The sequence below is a fragment of the Cupressus sempervirens genome, chromosome 5 (assembly GCF_028749045.1).
Source record: "Cupressus sempervirens isolate cs-2001-9-10 chromosome 5, ASM2874904v1, whole genome shotgun sequence".
Lineage (NCBI taxonomy): Eukaryota > Viridiplantae > Streptophyta > Pinopsida > Cupressales > Cupressaceae > Cupressus > Cupressus sempervirens.
The window spans coordinates 1,004,640,129-1,004,656,184 of NC_143122.1; the positions used below are offsets into that span (position 1 = coordinate 1,004,640,129).

The following is a 16,056-nucleotide window of genomic DNA, read 5'->3' on the forward strand; positions in this document are numbered from 1 at the left end:
TAGGACTAAAGAACAAAAGACAGACATCTTCAACAAACCACTTGCAACGTTGAAACTTAAGTACTTCAGGAACAAACTTGGTAGAACTAAACAGTAATTCAATATTATGCAAATTTGTTGTTGAATATTTAATAAAATCAACAATACAATATTGTGGATGTGTTGTGGCTGTAGGAGGTGGATGGAGTGTGGATAAAAGACAAACACATACTCAAAGATAAACATTCAAATCAAAATGCAAAACATAAGGGACTTATTTTCTGTGCTACAACACTTCATGCTCCTTAACATAACTAAAATCTATTACAAATCTTGAGAATGCTACAACATTGTTTATCCACTCAAGATCCACAATGATCAGATGAACATCTGATGCTTAAATCCTTAGATAATGCCTCTATTTATAGAGGGCTTAGAACAATCTAGAAATCTTTAGTAATAATATGCATGTGAATAATATTAATGACGGTAGGTCTGGACAGTGCTAGACAGTACTGGAAACTTCTATTTTTAATGCAGTCGCTTAAAATACATTCATGTTCGGTGGTAGCAATTAATACGTACCAACAGTGGCAAGAAAGGTAACAATCTTTCATGCAGATAAGGTCACTATTGTAAGGTGATGATCTTAACAATAGTTTGACCTGTTGTCACGTGTCTCTAAATTGTTGGAACACATGATGATGGATGTATCAAGATTGACTACATTGGGTTGAAATCCCAGAATGTGTTGGATATCTTGATACGGTTATTATCACTGGATTCAGTTCTGGAATAGACAGGAATAGTGATAACAGTTGATACAACTACATTACTAGGTAGTATGCATTCAATCCTCTTTCTTCTAAGAGGGAGTGTTAAGAATATAGCTTCATTCGGAGTGAAGCATTCTTATTATTACTATGAGTTTAATGTGTTGATGGATATATATATTTGTGATGATGATATAATAATGACACACACACACACACATATTTACTTTATTGTTATATATGCATATATATTCATATCTTAAAATGAATATATTAAAATGTAATAAGTAACGGCTGATCAAATTAATTATTAACAATGTTTTCGATTGGTACAAAGCCACCGATATAACTATTGGGAAATTAGTTAACATGTCCGATACACTATTAGATGGAAATGTGAGGGAGTCACGGCCATGAAGGGCTGTGACTCCCCATCCCATGGCATTTGCCACGGGGGAGTCACAAACCTTTATGATCTTGACCCCCAGAATTCATATATATGTTTACTGATGGCTGTTTTGAATTAGTCAATTCATTACAGTGGCATTGCATTATTTCCAGCAGTCATTGAATTAATAGATCAAGCATTCTATCTCAGATTTGGCTATATATAAAGTCATAGAAATCAGACAAGTTCTGATTCGTATTGTTAATAAAGTCAGAGATATTAAAAGACATCAAGAATATACATCAAATAAGATATTAATAATTGTACAACAGTTGTTCAGATTTAATAATAAGAGTTTAGATTATTCTATAGAAAAGATCTATAATCTTAACACTTAATGTTTCAAGGAGAAACACCAAAGATCTATGAGGTCATCTCTCATGCTAAGCTTGCAAAGTAAGATCATGAAATGACTTCAAGGTTCCTTCTATTGTGGATACTCGCCCAGTGAAATAACGTGATTTGCTGGTTATCACAAAGTGACTTATGCTATTCATTCAACGGATATCAACTCTTGCACTTCTAAAGATTTTACTTTCCAATGTGCAATGAAAATATAGCTTGGTTTTGTAACTTCCTCTTCAACTCAAATGTAAACTGGCTAACTACTCCTAACTATAAATGCAAGGAATCATGGATGACTTGAACTCTACTAGATGTAATCTCACCAGTGGCTCCACCCACCTAGTGCAAGCTTCTAAGGAACACTCAAATGGTTTTCAAATCAATATCTCCTCTCCAATCTCATTAAATGGATGCAAACTAAAGATTCAACATCAATTGAAGTTGAGTGCATTCAATCATTGGCTTACCATACAAGGCACCCTTACCATTGGCAAGAGGCTAGTATCCCGGATTTGTTTGAGTCAAACAAGTAAATATCCACAACACTTCCATTCTACTAAACTAACTCAACATGAAAATAAATCTACTCCATGTGAAAGATTGAGGAAACCATGCAACTCTCCAAAGCAATAACAAGTAATCCACTATGAAGAACCAACAATGAATTATCAATTACTTTGACAAGCATTATAGCAACAACTTCATCAAGTCTCTCCCTTAGCTAGCCGACTCTAATCTCCTAGCTCTCTACTACCTTCAATCTCTAAGATAATCTAATCTTCTAAGCTCATCTAATGAATTACAAATTGAGAAGGCCTCGGCCTTTTATAGTTTGTTCCATTGCAATGGAGGGCAAAGATCGAGTCAGGTTCAAGGATCGAGATTTCTTCCCACAAACCTTAATTAGGGTTGCTGAATTTTACAACCAATTACATGAAAGCGCCAATTCATGGGCCAATAAACAGATTACAATGATTTTGACAGCCAATGAGAAAATGGGACACTTGGCACAATTTGATTGACTGTGCTTGAAACTAAAATTTTCTAATCGATTGATTTGATTGGCCCTACCTAATTGCCTTGTATTGGAGTTCATTTCATTAAAATCAAATATATTAAGTTCAGTTAAATACCTATTAATAACCATGAAAGTTAAATGAAAGAGTGGAGAGTTGCAGACATTACAATAGACAAGGAGTTTCAGTAACCATGAAAGATATTGACATAAATATCCAGGAAATAATGTTCAAATCAGGTAAAGTTTTTCTTAATCTATAATTGTATTTTCCAACATTGGTATGCATATAGGATGGATTTCAGTTGATGCTCATCTTGAAGCTTTGCTTTTGCCGGGTCTTGCTGAGGTTTCTGAGATGGCAGGGCCTAATCAATTTTCTCACTCCCCTTTTTTTCCATCTTTCTTTTATTCTTTCCCTTATCCACTCTAAATTACTCAACATCCCTCTCATGAGAGAGGAGTTCCAGCTTCAATCATATTTTGGTCTCTAAAGCTAAATTCGTTATCAAAAGATCTGTGGAAATACTGCACCTCAAGAATATGATTTCATTTCTTCTTTTGATGTGTGTTTTGCACCTCTGTGGGAAAAAAGGACATAAATCTTTATTTGTTTTGCTGTTTATCATGCAGGCAGTTATGAATCATTTGAATGATGAAAATGTTTCAGATCTAGATCGTTTACATTTGGTAATGTTGTATGCATTGCGGTATGAGAAGGAGAGTCCAATTCAACTAGAACAGCTGGTGCACAAATTATCGCTGAGACCAACCAGATACAAGCCTGGGGTAAGCTATCTGGATAATTGTAAGTCTAGCAATGGCAAACATAGGAGTAACGATCAATTCTGTTGCTTGTTGCATGAAGATTGCTGTACTTATATTCTTCCTTCCTGTTTTTGCAGCTTGTTCATTTTTTGTTAAAACAGGCCGGTCTTGAGAAGAGAACTGGCGATTTATACGGGAATAGAGATTTTTTTAACAGGGCTCGCAACATGGCTCGTGGGCTCAAGGTCTAGTTTGTACACATTTAGGAGTGTTAATTATTTGATTATTTTCTTTGTGGAAAATCATCTAAATATCAAGGAGTTCTTATTGCATCTGATATTCTCGAATATGATTCTGATGGGCTTTGATAGCTTTAATATTTAGCTTTCTTTTGTTCAAAGTTATGAGATCTGTGATCCTTTTGATCTCACAAATATTCCTCCATGTTTCTTGTGAAAGGGTGTTGAAAATGTTTACACCCAGCACCAACCACTCTTGTATAATACAATTGAAAGTATAGTTAAGGGACGTCTGAGAGATATTGATTATCCATTCATTGGGAACCATTTTCAGCAGGGCAGGTTTGTGATCAATTGCAAGTGGAGCAAACAATGCTCTTAAACTCGTTCTTGCAATATGTATATCTCATTCTTGCAATGCATATTGATCATTGAAATGCAGCTATTACTTGATACAGGCCGCAGGATGTTATCATCTTTATTGTTGGGGGAACAACATACGAGGAAGCACGGACAGTAGCTTTGCAAAATGCAGCCAACACAGGAACTCGCATATTTCTTGGAGGTTCAGATATACTTAATTCAAAAAAGTGAGTGAGTTGAATTCTTCTATCTTGACATATCACCGTCTGAAAATTTGATCTTAACCGTCTTGAATTTGAGATTGCAGATTCCTGAAGGATCTTGAAGAAGCACATCGGGTAGCTCAGACAAGTGTCATTTGATATTAGAAGAATTATAATGAAAATCGTTTTGTAGCAGTGAAATGACCAAAATTCTTTTGAGTGAATTCTAATGTCTCATCTGCCTTTGTATTCTGAGACATGGATTGTCCATGTAAAGCAAAGGGCATTTAAAACTCAACATGTCAATATGTCATGAGCCATAATTTAGCTTAAGTATCAAATTAGAGATGCAATTGAGAAATATTGAATGTTAGAATTCTTCTCATGCCTAATCGACAATCCTTGTATGCCTGGATCATAATGGGAGCCCAGGGAAATGAACACAACATAGAAAGAACCTAAAGGAGTGTGATTGATTGTCAGATTGGTCATTGCAAGACATGAAGAGCAGATAGATTGCATATTGTTCTTTTGAGTGGAGTAGCTTCTTTCGCCTAGCTCAAGATGTTCTCTCAGTGTCAAATAACTTTGGAGAGTGCTCATCTCTCCATGTATTTTTTAATGCATGTGGATGTTTGTTGTGCCGACTAGTATTTAGCTCTATTTTCTTATATATGAAGAAATTGCGAATTTATAACAAGGCATGCTGCTATACAATGTTTTATATGTTATGTTCCATGAAGTTCTTGGGATGTGCATGGTAGGGGAGGGATATGAATATTGTTTAGGCTATTTTTGCGGATGATAGGGGATAACAAAGGGGACAATTATATAAATAAGACGCTATTAAAAAATATAAGCAAATTTCAAATATTCACACCTGTCATATACACTAGATATTTTTAATGTACAACACTATAGCTGAATTGAGAGTTCACATGAGAGTATTAACAGATTTCCTAATGTGAATTTAAAAATGTAATAGCTTTTATAGTTCATTATTAATATGAATGTGATATAAATTTATGAAATGTTCAAAGGTTGCATGTTTGAATTACAGATTGTCAAAAAAAAACATAGAATGATGTTCACTTTTAATTGACATTTGTCAAAATTACATGAAATTCAGAGTTTGACTTTGAGCCATTATCATTACAAAGGGGTTGCTACATTTAGTGGAAGAACTCAAATCAATCCTTTTTATGCATCCTTATCATTTTGGGTAGTTTTTTTTGGGATCAACATCTCACCATAGCATTGTGTGACTTGATACTAAGTTTGACAATTATGATGTTGCAAAGCACTATACATGACCATTAAATTCTTTGCTTGTATAAAGTCTAGTTTTTATTAAAGTTGTACGTAGACAAGTCGTCTTTGCAATAGATGAATTTACCCAACTTGTGAAAAGAGCTACGTAGCAATCTATCTCCAATTTTGGGTATCCTTAGTCATGTCATCTTCATTGTCCAATAGGATCAATTTGAGCCGATGTAACTTTATTTGTCTTTAGTTTGTTAAATTTTACATTGTGAAGATTAATGAGATAAGCATTTGTGAAGTATAATAGGTTCTAACTTGAATACATTTTTTGAAGGGTCTTAATTATTCTTATAATGTTGTAAACTTGACCTTGCTAAATGCAAGCTACGTTCTCTTGAAAGCTAAGTTCACAATATACATTTAGATCTTCAAACTTGACATATTAGTTGAAAAATCTTATTGTAGTTGGAGGAAATAATGTTTTGGTCAAAGTAATGGAAAGATCAGACAACAAAGTCTTTGGTCCAAATCCGAATGTCCTAATTACAAACACCAACACGGTACACATACATCTTTGTGAGACAATGTAGTATTGTTCAAACCGAAATAGAAAATACCTTTCAATGTGGCAAAAGCTTGATATTGAGTATTATAGTGTGTAGAGTCTTGAATGATATAAATTAGGTAACATTTGAATAATAGAAATCATTAACTTATAACTCAAATATTGATAATTAGACATTGCAATCAACCTTGGGCATAATCACATCGTTTAACAAGGAAGCAATGATAAGGCAAGTTGAACAAAATCAAAGTAATAATAATTTTATATTGATCGTTCTATACTTTTTTGTCTTCAAACTGTGTCAATGACAATGTTGTTTACCTTCTCCCTTGGTTACAATTTTCTAGTCAACCTCTATTTGTAGCTTAAAACAAGTAAGAAAACTATTGCATTAATAGTGATAAAAAGCTCAACTTTCACTTGTGCATGTAAAATTAGTAGCAATTGCAATACATATAACATTTTTCAACCTCCAATGCAACTACTTCAACCTAAAACTTTGTAGATGAAGATATATTGCAACAAAAACATTGTAAACATTATCAATCTAGTAAAAAAATAACGAGTTCCAAAAAGCATAAAATTTTATAATGTTAAGCACTAAGAACATTATAAGCTCATTTGAGTATTGCTTAGTGGTGGAAAATACTTATTATATGAATGTGAATATAAATAAACCTTGTTAGATGAGGAAAACCCCTATTGCATGAAATAGATTATAGACGAAGGATATGATAAATCCCAAGATGATCAAAGACACAAGAGAGAAGGATTATTGAATGTATTGGCTTTCTCAACCACATTCGATAATCCTTCTCTCTTGTGTCTTTGATCATCTTGGGATTTATCATATCCTTCGTCTATAATCTATTTCATGCAATAGGGGTTTTCCTCATCTAACAAGGTTTATTTATATTCACATTCATATAATAAGTATTTTCCACCACTAAGCAATACTCAAATGAGCTTATAATGTTCTTAGTGCTTAACATTATAAAATTAATGTTGAGAGAGAGAGAGACGAATGAGGCATAAAGACATCCTTTGGTAGAGGGAATAGGAGGGAAATACCAACATAAGTAAGTGACAAGTGACAGGCATGCACATGAATAACATTTGAATGTTGAGATGTGGGTGGATGATGCACGACATGCAAGTGTCTATGCAACACACTAATGTCCAAATGAATCATGCTAAAAAATGACAGGTGGCAAAGGAAAAACACGAGTAATGCAAAAGTGATGCTGAAATGTAGTTGTTGATAATGAATCTAAGCATCGTGAGAGGGACATAGACGATGCAAGGTTGAAATGGACCTATGCAAATGTTAGGGGAGCTAACACTACAATAGTTACAAACGTGTGGCCAAAATTGCAAATCAGGGTGTGCAATTTTTGACTCTATAACTCCTTTTCCATGTATTTGTCATCACAAGGATGTGACTTTCCAACCTTTAGTGCATACCATTTGGGATTTAAAGAAAAGCTACCATATAAAGAGGGGTGTTTATATTGATCTATTATCACATCATCACAAACCTAATGTGATGCTTGTATCATTTAAACAAGATTTATTTTGACATTTTGGTCATTCAGTTTGCCTAATTATGTTGTCAAATATCTCATAATTTTTTTCAAGATGTTCTTATTGAAATATGAAATGTCATCTACAATACAGGGGATGAAAGGGCATTGTATTTGAAAACTCAAAATTAAAAGGAAAGACAAGTTACAAAATTAGAATAAGAAATTTAACAATGAAAGTAATAATCAATTTATTAAAAAATGTAGCAATATCTCATTATTTTAGAGTTGTTCTGTTTTATTATTGAAGCCTTTTTTTACTTGTGATCTTGTAATTCCATTCCAAATCCATTTAAAAAGAAAAAAAAAAAAAACTTTAGAAGTTGTTAGTCCAATTTTAGAGTTGCCTTATTTTATTGTTGAAGCCCTTTCTTTACCTGTGGTCTTGTAATTCCATTCCAAATCTGGATGCCTTCAACACCTTTTAAGTGAGTTGGTTCCCTCCTCTCATTCCTTATTTGATTTCTTGTATAAGTCGTCCTTTTATATTTCATGTCAGTTTGCATCATGTAATTTGTCATTATTTCCAAATTTAAAGAATTTTGAACTCTTGAACCATTGTGAATTGTTTGAACCACTTTGTACCAAGTTTGAAGAGGTTCAAACCACTATAGTGAAAGTTGAGATAGTTCATGGCAAGTACTATAGAAGAATCTCTTGGAATTTCTCATGAACTATCTCAGTTATATTGAGACCTAGCTAAAACAAAAGAGAAAAGGAAGGACATGATGATTCAATCAGAAAGGTCAAATAGAAGTCCTCTATATTCCCCTGCTAGTGCTTCTAACATGTTTCTCTCGATTGATGATGTAGGTAGAGTACACTTCCCAAGCATAAAGGCTAGTTCTAGTGAAGAAGATTTTGAACCTGCTGCAAACCATCCTATCATACAGAGAAACATATCCAAAAACTGGTCCAAAAGTGCAACGAAATGCCTGCTTAGGATACAAATTTCATGGATTTGGACAAAAAAAGAGCCTGGTTCTCCTTCCCTAAGCAATGGACAACAAAGCCAAGAAATGGTAGATAATTTCTCCCCTGTACAGGATACTTTGTGAACCCCTATCAATCTTGTAGAGGAGAAAACCACCTCTGGTTTAGTACCACGATGGCTAAAAAATTATGCGAGAAAAAAGTGTAGTCTAGTACCAATATCCATACCTATTAAGGACAAGGTGAGAAAGTACACAGTGAAATCTCCTAAGCCCAAGATAGTGAAAAATACATCAAGGTTGGTAACATAATTGAAGATAGAAAACATGACTGCAGAGGTTGCCATATATAATCTAAAAGAAGGAACCTTGGATTTGTGTAAGAATTTTCTATAGCTCTGATACCATGTAAGAATTAGGTATAGCTTTGATACCATGTAAGAATTTGTTTAAGGCAAGAATGAAATGCCAAGATCTAGAAGCTCAAGAGATAGCGAAAGAGAGACACGATATGATCAAATGAGAATGGATTGATCAGATAATTGGATATCAGATAATTGGATATGATATGAATACACACTAGAAGTGCCTTGTATATAAAGGTAACTAGAATGACTAGGAGTCAGCAAAGAGATAAGGATTAGAATTCAACACATGTCCACCAAAGGTGGATTATCCTCCATTGAGCATAGGAGTTTGTGCAATGATGGGAGGATAAGTTTACATAGGTGTATCTCATAAAGAGATGTTGTAGACACCATGTGCTCTAATAAGTTGCTAACTCCTGTGTTGTCAACAAGACAACTCATATGACTATGCATATTCCTAGGTATCTTTATGACAACTAATATAAAAATGCATTATCCTAAGTAAACTTAAGTAAAGTGTAATAATAATTAATTATTTACTCTAACAATTTGGATGTCGTGATTTCAAAATGATCAAGGTTGATCTAGGAGTTCTAGACAAGGAAGCTAAAAATCATTTGTTTGAGCATATGTTGACAGAGTCCCAAAAGGACAACATGGATAAAAAGGAACTCAAACAAATCATTACAGTCATGATAGAATACATAGACCCATTCAACAACTTTAGAGAATTGCCCCTGGTTCAGGCACCACACATCTTCAATTCTAACTGTCATGATAGCAAAAAGCTTCTACATCAACTTCAAAGAGGTAAATCACTAGTTGTAGGAATGGACGAGTGGGTTGATGGGATAACTAAAGATGGACATAGGTTCACAAATGCTGTCAAAGTTTTTGCGAAGGATGAAAAGGAGTAGGACAAGTTCGTCAAGGTGGAGACATATTACGAGATGGAGTCAATTAAAAAGCTATGGAGGTATGTCCTTAGGATTATCATTGAATATATTTCCTTGGACCCCAGATCTGATAGGATTAGAATGCATCATTTTGTTTTACTTAACCACTTTAGGCATGAAATCAAAATCTCTTTTCCTTTATATCTTTTCACCTCCATGAGCAAGGGTATTGAGGGTTTTAAGAGGAAACCTACTGCTAATCCAACCCTTCACGAGGGATTACTCCTCCTGGTCTATGAGTATCTGAAGACTAAAATTAGGGGAAAATATCTTGGTGATACTGGGAGTGCATCTAAGGAAATTGGGAGTTCATATTCTGAGGATGTGCATAGCATAAAATCGGAAGAAGAGGAAAATGTTTCCTCAAAAGGTAAAGCCTCCAAGGAAGAAAAGAAACCCTCTGCTAGCATTCCCTCTAGAAAGAGCCCCAAAGGATTACCCCCCAATTCCCCCTAAGCCTGAGCCTCAAGAGGAGGAGGATAATGATGATGATGAGGACACTGACTCAGAGGAAGAGACGAAGGGGGAGGATGATGAGAAAAAGGAGAAGGGGAGGGAAAGTGAGAAGGAGGAGGAGGATTCTGCTGACATGTCGAGGAATCCAAAGAAAAGGAAAGCTGAAGAGGCTTTTGAAACCAATGCCCAGATCCCTGAGATTCCATGCCCTAGCCCCACTACCTCTCCAATTCAGGGTAAAGAGAGTGGGGAGGTGATAACGAAAAATGGGAGGAGGTCTTGGAGGAATTTTAATTCAAATACAACTAAATTGGGGATTGTCAGGGAGCTGCTGAATATCCAAGTGATGAAGGACATTGATGGCAAAGCCCACTATGATGAACTCATTGACCCTGCTTTGGTTGTTATCTCTGATAATGCAAGGGAAACTAGGCTTAACCTTTTGAACAATGCTAAGAACAACATGATAGACAATTTTCAGTCTATCAAATGGTTATTCCATGAAATTGAAGACCTAAAGGGGAAAAGAAGCCAAAAAATCGACAGAGAAGCTAGGATGAAAGCCAATGGCACTTCAACATCCAGGAACACAAGGTTAACTAGGAGGATAGAATCACCAAGGTTGAACAAAGAGTCCAAAGGATGGAGTTCTATCATCAGAACCTGGCCAATTAGGTGATCACCACTTTGAACGCCCTGAATGAGAACATTAACAACTTGGGTGATTCATTGATTAGTGCTGGATTTGGTGGGGAAAAGACAGAGAAGGCCAGCTTGGACATTGGGCAGGTTGAGGATGATCTGAAAGAAACTAGGGACCAGGTGGATGTTTAGAACTAGGACCAGGAGGATGTAGACGACAAGAAGACCAAAGAAGCTACATAGACCCTGCAGGTTCTTGATAGAGAGAATTGATAGTTAGTGCTACTTTGTTGTCTTTCCTTGTGTAGCTGGTTCTTTCTTGTTCTAGTGTAGCTAGTTTTTTGTTTCCTGGCCGTGGGCCTGTTGTTTATGATTGGCTTTTGTTAAGCAGTTTCTCTATAGCTGAACTTTTCTTAATATTCTATTTTAGATATGTTGTAAAAAATTTCGATTTTCAGGATCCTTGTAAAACTTGTTTTACTTAATAAAAAATAACTTGATAGAGGTTAGAATTTTTTTGGAGTAGACACTAAGTAAATATAGTATAAATAATTAGTATTTTTTATTGGGTTTTATGAAATGAGATGAACCTACATGAAATGTATTTGTCTTTGAGCATGGATAATATAAATTAACATGTGGAAGTGATTTGGGTTTTTGCATTTGAATTCATGAAATGAGTGTTTCTTTGTGAATACTACATTTTGTGTCTTTTATTATCTTGATTTATTCAAAGTGAGTAGGTATTTCATGTTAGAGCATATGTTTAATTAATTGTGAATTTGGTTTAGTTCATGAGGGTCATTTGATTTACAAAACTTGTGATTGGTTCTTTATAATAATTGAACTAAGCCCCTTATCTAAGAATAATGTGGGAAACCTTATGTGCTTTCTTGTTAAAAGTGCTCACTCATATGTAGATAAGTAAAGATTCATTGAAAATCTTTGTGAGGGAGCTAAACCTTGTAAAAACTTAGAGGGAAGCAACCATCATGTACTTACCCAATTATTGAATGGTCAAAATTTTTTCCAAAAGAGGGTAATAGAGTTAATATTGTAAGGTAGAAGAGAAATAGATGAATGTGTTCACCAATAGATTTTGGTGATTCTATTAGGGAGTCATATAGTTGACGACTTGGTGTACTACTAAACGACCTTGTGATGAAATACCATGGTCCTACCACACAACGATACCTTTCCTATACTACAACTAGATTTAGATTTTCATAACACCTTGGAGGATTTGATACTCGACTTGAGCTCTGTAGCTTGATAGTGCAAATGGAGTAACCAATAGTACCAAAAAGTAATTAAGGTTATAGAGGAGGAAGAATAAATTGGAGAACACTTGAAGGAAATACACGTGGTTCAAGAAGTAGCAATTGTGAATAAGATTGCTCATACCCCAGTGAGGAATTTATCAGAGAGTTTAATTGATAAGATGGATGAAATAAGGTACACTAGAGATGATAAAGATAAAGGGCTAGTAGATGATAATTTTGAAGCATTGTAGAAATTGAACTTTTCTCGTGATCACACTTCAAAAAGAAAGAGGAAGATTAAATCTAGTAGTAGACCTTCTTCCTACCCCATACTACCTCATCTTTAACCTTTTTTGAAGCCTTGACTATTCATAGTACAATAAAAACTCTCTATAAAAATATTCATCCTTTGAACTTTGTCTTACCAATGATGGATCAAAACCAACCACGAGGAAAAGTAGTAGGTCCTTTGAACCTTGGTGCTAGATTCAATTCCTTCCCTAATGGAGCTTAGGACATTTTTCCAAAATTCAATGGAGATGGAAAAATGATAACAAAAGATCATTTGAGTGCCTTCCATTATGCTTGTGAAGTTCTAGACATCTTAATAGAAGATGTGGCAATTAGACTCTTTGTACAAACATTCATAGAATCTGCAAAAGACTGGTTCCACCATCTCCTATGTGCATCCATAACTTGCTAGAATGACATGAAAACAACCTTTGAGGCTAGGTTTAAAGCACCTAGTGATGAGTATACTCTGTTATTTCAATCAAGTCAACTGTAAAATGAGATAAATGAATCTATGTGGAAATTTGTGGCTAAGTTTAATAAGATATTATAGAAGATACCTATAGCTTCAAGATCTAGTGACAAAAAGAAGAAATGATTTTCTCTAATTATATGCCACTTGATGTGATTTTCCATCTCAAGCAAAGTGGTATAGCAAATCTTGTTGCAACACAAAGGTTAGAAATTGAACTTGAAGATGAGATCATTACAATTGGTAAGTAGAAAAGAGAAGTACAAACTCTTGGTGCCCAATCTTTTGCTACCACTAATCCCATTTTATGTAGATTGGTAAATGAAATGATAAATCTTAAGAGACAACAATATAAACTAAGTCCATTTTATTAGTCACCCTATCAAGATATTAACCGTAGATAGTTCAATCTACCATATAGGAAGGCACTACTCTTACCTCCTTCATAACCCAAATTACAGATTGAAGAAAACCTTGGTAAAGAGGTCATGTGTTCCTTTCATTTGACCATAGATCATGATGGGGATACTTATATGGATATGTTAAGATATCTTCAAATGGAGGCTATAAAGGATACACTTGGAGAGATTTTTGATGAGGAGAAGATTCAAGGGGGACTTATTGATTTCAATTCAATTTTATCTTGAATATGAATTAGATTTTTATAGGGGCAAAGATATCTTGTCCACCCTTGAAGACCTTGCATGCACGATTCTCACTCATAATCAAAGAAACTAAATTTACATCTAGTACCAACTTATCAAGTGTGACCTTCAACGGTAAATGTCGGACGATCAATACTGCTCCTAAAACCAAGGTACCATTTACTAAAGTTTTGCAAATAAAGAATGTAAGTTCTTCTCCTGTGTTTGATATAATTGAATTCTATAAATCATCCACTATATCCATTTCTTCTGTTGAATATTTAATATTAAATCCAAAGGAGTTAGACAAATTAATCAAGTGTGTTAGAGGAGAATCAAGTCAACAAGCCTAGGACAACCAATTTCTAGTAGGAGAGACATCAACCTCACAAGAGTCCCCTATTTTGTCTCTAACACTACTTAAAATCAACCAGAGAACCCTAGTTTCCTTTATGTCTTAAAAAGTAATGACGAAGATAGGAAACCTAAACCTTTCTATATATCCTTACTCTTAAATGGTTCTAAGATGAGAAACTACATTATAGACTTAGGTGCACCATAAAATATCATGCACTCATTAGTTGCCAAAGCCTTAGGTTTAACCCTCACTAAAACCTTTGGGAGATGTTACTCTATGGATGGGAATTAGGTCCCCCTAATGGGTCAAGTAAAAATGCTCAAGTAGTAATAGCCATATGTCTTAATAAAAGAGTAAAACTAACCATCCTTGTTGTAGACATCCCAACTAGTTACGACATGATACTTTGTTGAAATCTCTGTAAAGATATGGATGTGGAAATAAAAATGGATTGGTTGGAAGCTATTATACCAGTTGGAAAGAAGAAAATAGAACTTGAACCAAAACCTAAAAACAAATATACCATTTTTCCTTCAGATGATCCTAAGGCCCAAATACTTTATGAGGAGTCCCAATTTGGAAATAATGTTATTCTTCCTAGAGAGAGAGAGAGATGAGTCCATTGTTGATAGTTTCAAAGAAGGGTTGTGAAATATGGACTTTGACGGAAGTTGTTCAAACTCAGGTTCTGGTGCCAAAGTATTACTAATACCTCCTAGAGATGATTTCATACCCTTATTTATTTAAGTTGGATTTTTAAAATATGAATAATATTGTTGAGTACGATGTCTTATCTATAGGGTTACAAGAAGAAAAATACAAGGGAATGAAGTTGTTGGTTGTGAAAGGTGACATCGAGCTAATCGTCAAATAGGTAAGAGGAAGTTTGCGATGAGATTGAGTTCTTTGATGCTTTCCCCATTGAATCAAATCCCCCATAGTAAGAATTCTCAAGCTGATTGTCTAGCGATGTTTACCTCACTTCTATTGCCACATCCAAATCTCAAGAAAAATACTTATAGGGTAGAGATGATCTATAAACCAAGAATTCCAGATGATGTAGAGTATTGGTATCTATTTGATGATAATTATCAGATTAAAAATGTCTTGGCATGTACACAGGGTATTTCCACATTGTATTTTGAAGGATTAGATAATGAGTGCAAAGACATTTGTACAAACTCTGAAGTAGGTAATGACATGATTCAATTGAAAGGGAACAAAATTCTTAAGGATTTGGTTTTACTAGAATATTTATTCTTTAGAAAAGACAATAACCCAACCAAGGAAAGAATCTCACATTTTAGAGTGTTGAAAGTATACGACAAGATTAATGTGGGAAGTGAGAGAAAACCAAAGTGGGTTTCAGTTGGTAGATCTTGTTCCCCAAAAGAAAGGGATAAGTTGAAGGACTTTTTGTTGAACTATAAAGATGTATTTTCCTGGTGGTATTGATGACCTAATTTTTTATAGAAATGGCCAGTTCAGATATTATATCCTTTTGACACCTAGAACTATACCATTCAGACAGAAGCTCAGGAAGTACAACCCCAAAGTATTCAAAGCTACTTAAGGAGGTTGACAAAATTTTGAAGAAAAGAATAATATATTCTATCCATGACTCCATCTAGATATGAAGAGATGAAGATTTGTGTTTACTTCTAGAATCTGAATTAGGTCAGTTTTAAGGATAACTATGCCTTGATTGTGATGGAACATGTACTTTAGATAGTGGCTAGGTTTGAGATGATGTATATGTTAGATATATTCTAAGGGTACAATAAAATAAGTGTGGCAAAGGAAGAACAACACATAACAATTGAGTTTTTTCAAAAATTTCAATTTGAGAACAACAAAACCTATGATTAATGTTATTTGTGATGAAGGAAAATATAACTAGAGAAATTTATCTAATCCTATGACTAAAAATAGAGGTAAAGAAAAGAAAAATTCTAATCAAATGAAGGTGTGAACTAGGTATGATTCATTTGATCCTAGAAGTAGTAGCTCTAGGAGATCTAATATATTTGATGGAACAATTGGTTATAGAAGAAAGTTTAGACAAACTTATGTTTTGATTGGTGAAGAGGATTTATGGGTTAAGAATGAGCATGTGATTTATGTTTTAAAT

General features: G+C 34.4%; 1 protein-coding gene across 2 annotated transcripts in view; it reads left to right on the plus strand.

The window, feature by feature from the left end:
* VPS45 (vacuolar protein sorting 45) overlaps positions 1-4,833 on the plus strand; it is a 79,968-nt gene extending 75,135 nt beyond the window's left edge. For both annotated transcript variants that reach the window (XM_089833250.1, XM_089833249.1), the window contains exons 10-14: positions 3,194-3,349; positions 3,466-3,573; positions 3,788-3,909; positions 4,026-4,157; positions 4,238-4,833. In XM_089833250.1, the coding sequence (XP_089689376.1) occupies positions 3,194-3,349; positions 3,466-3,573; positions 3,788-3,909; positions 4,026-4,157; positions 4,238-4,292 (573 nt within the window). In that variant the 3' untranslated portion in view covers positions 4,293-4,833. The remainder of the gene's footprint in view (positions 1-3,193; positions 3,350-3,465; positions 3,574-3,787; positions 3,910-4,025; positions 4,158-4,237) is intronic.
* Positions 4,834-16,056: the final 11,223 nt, after the last annotated feature.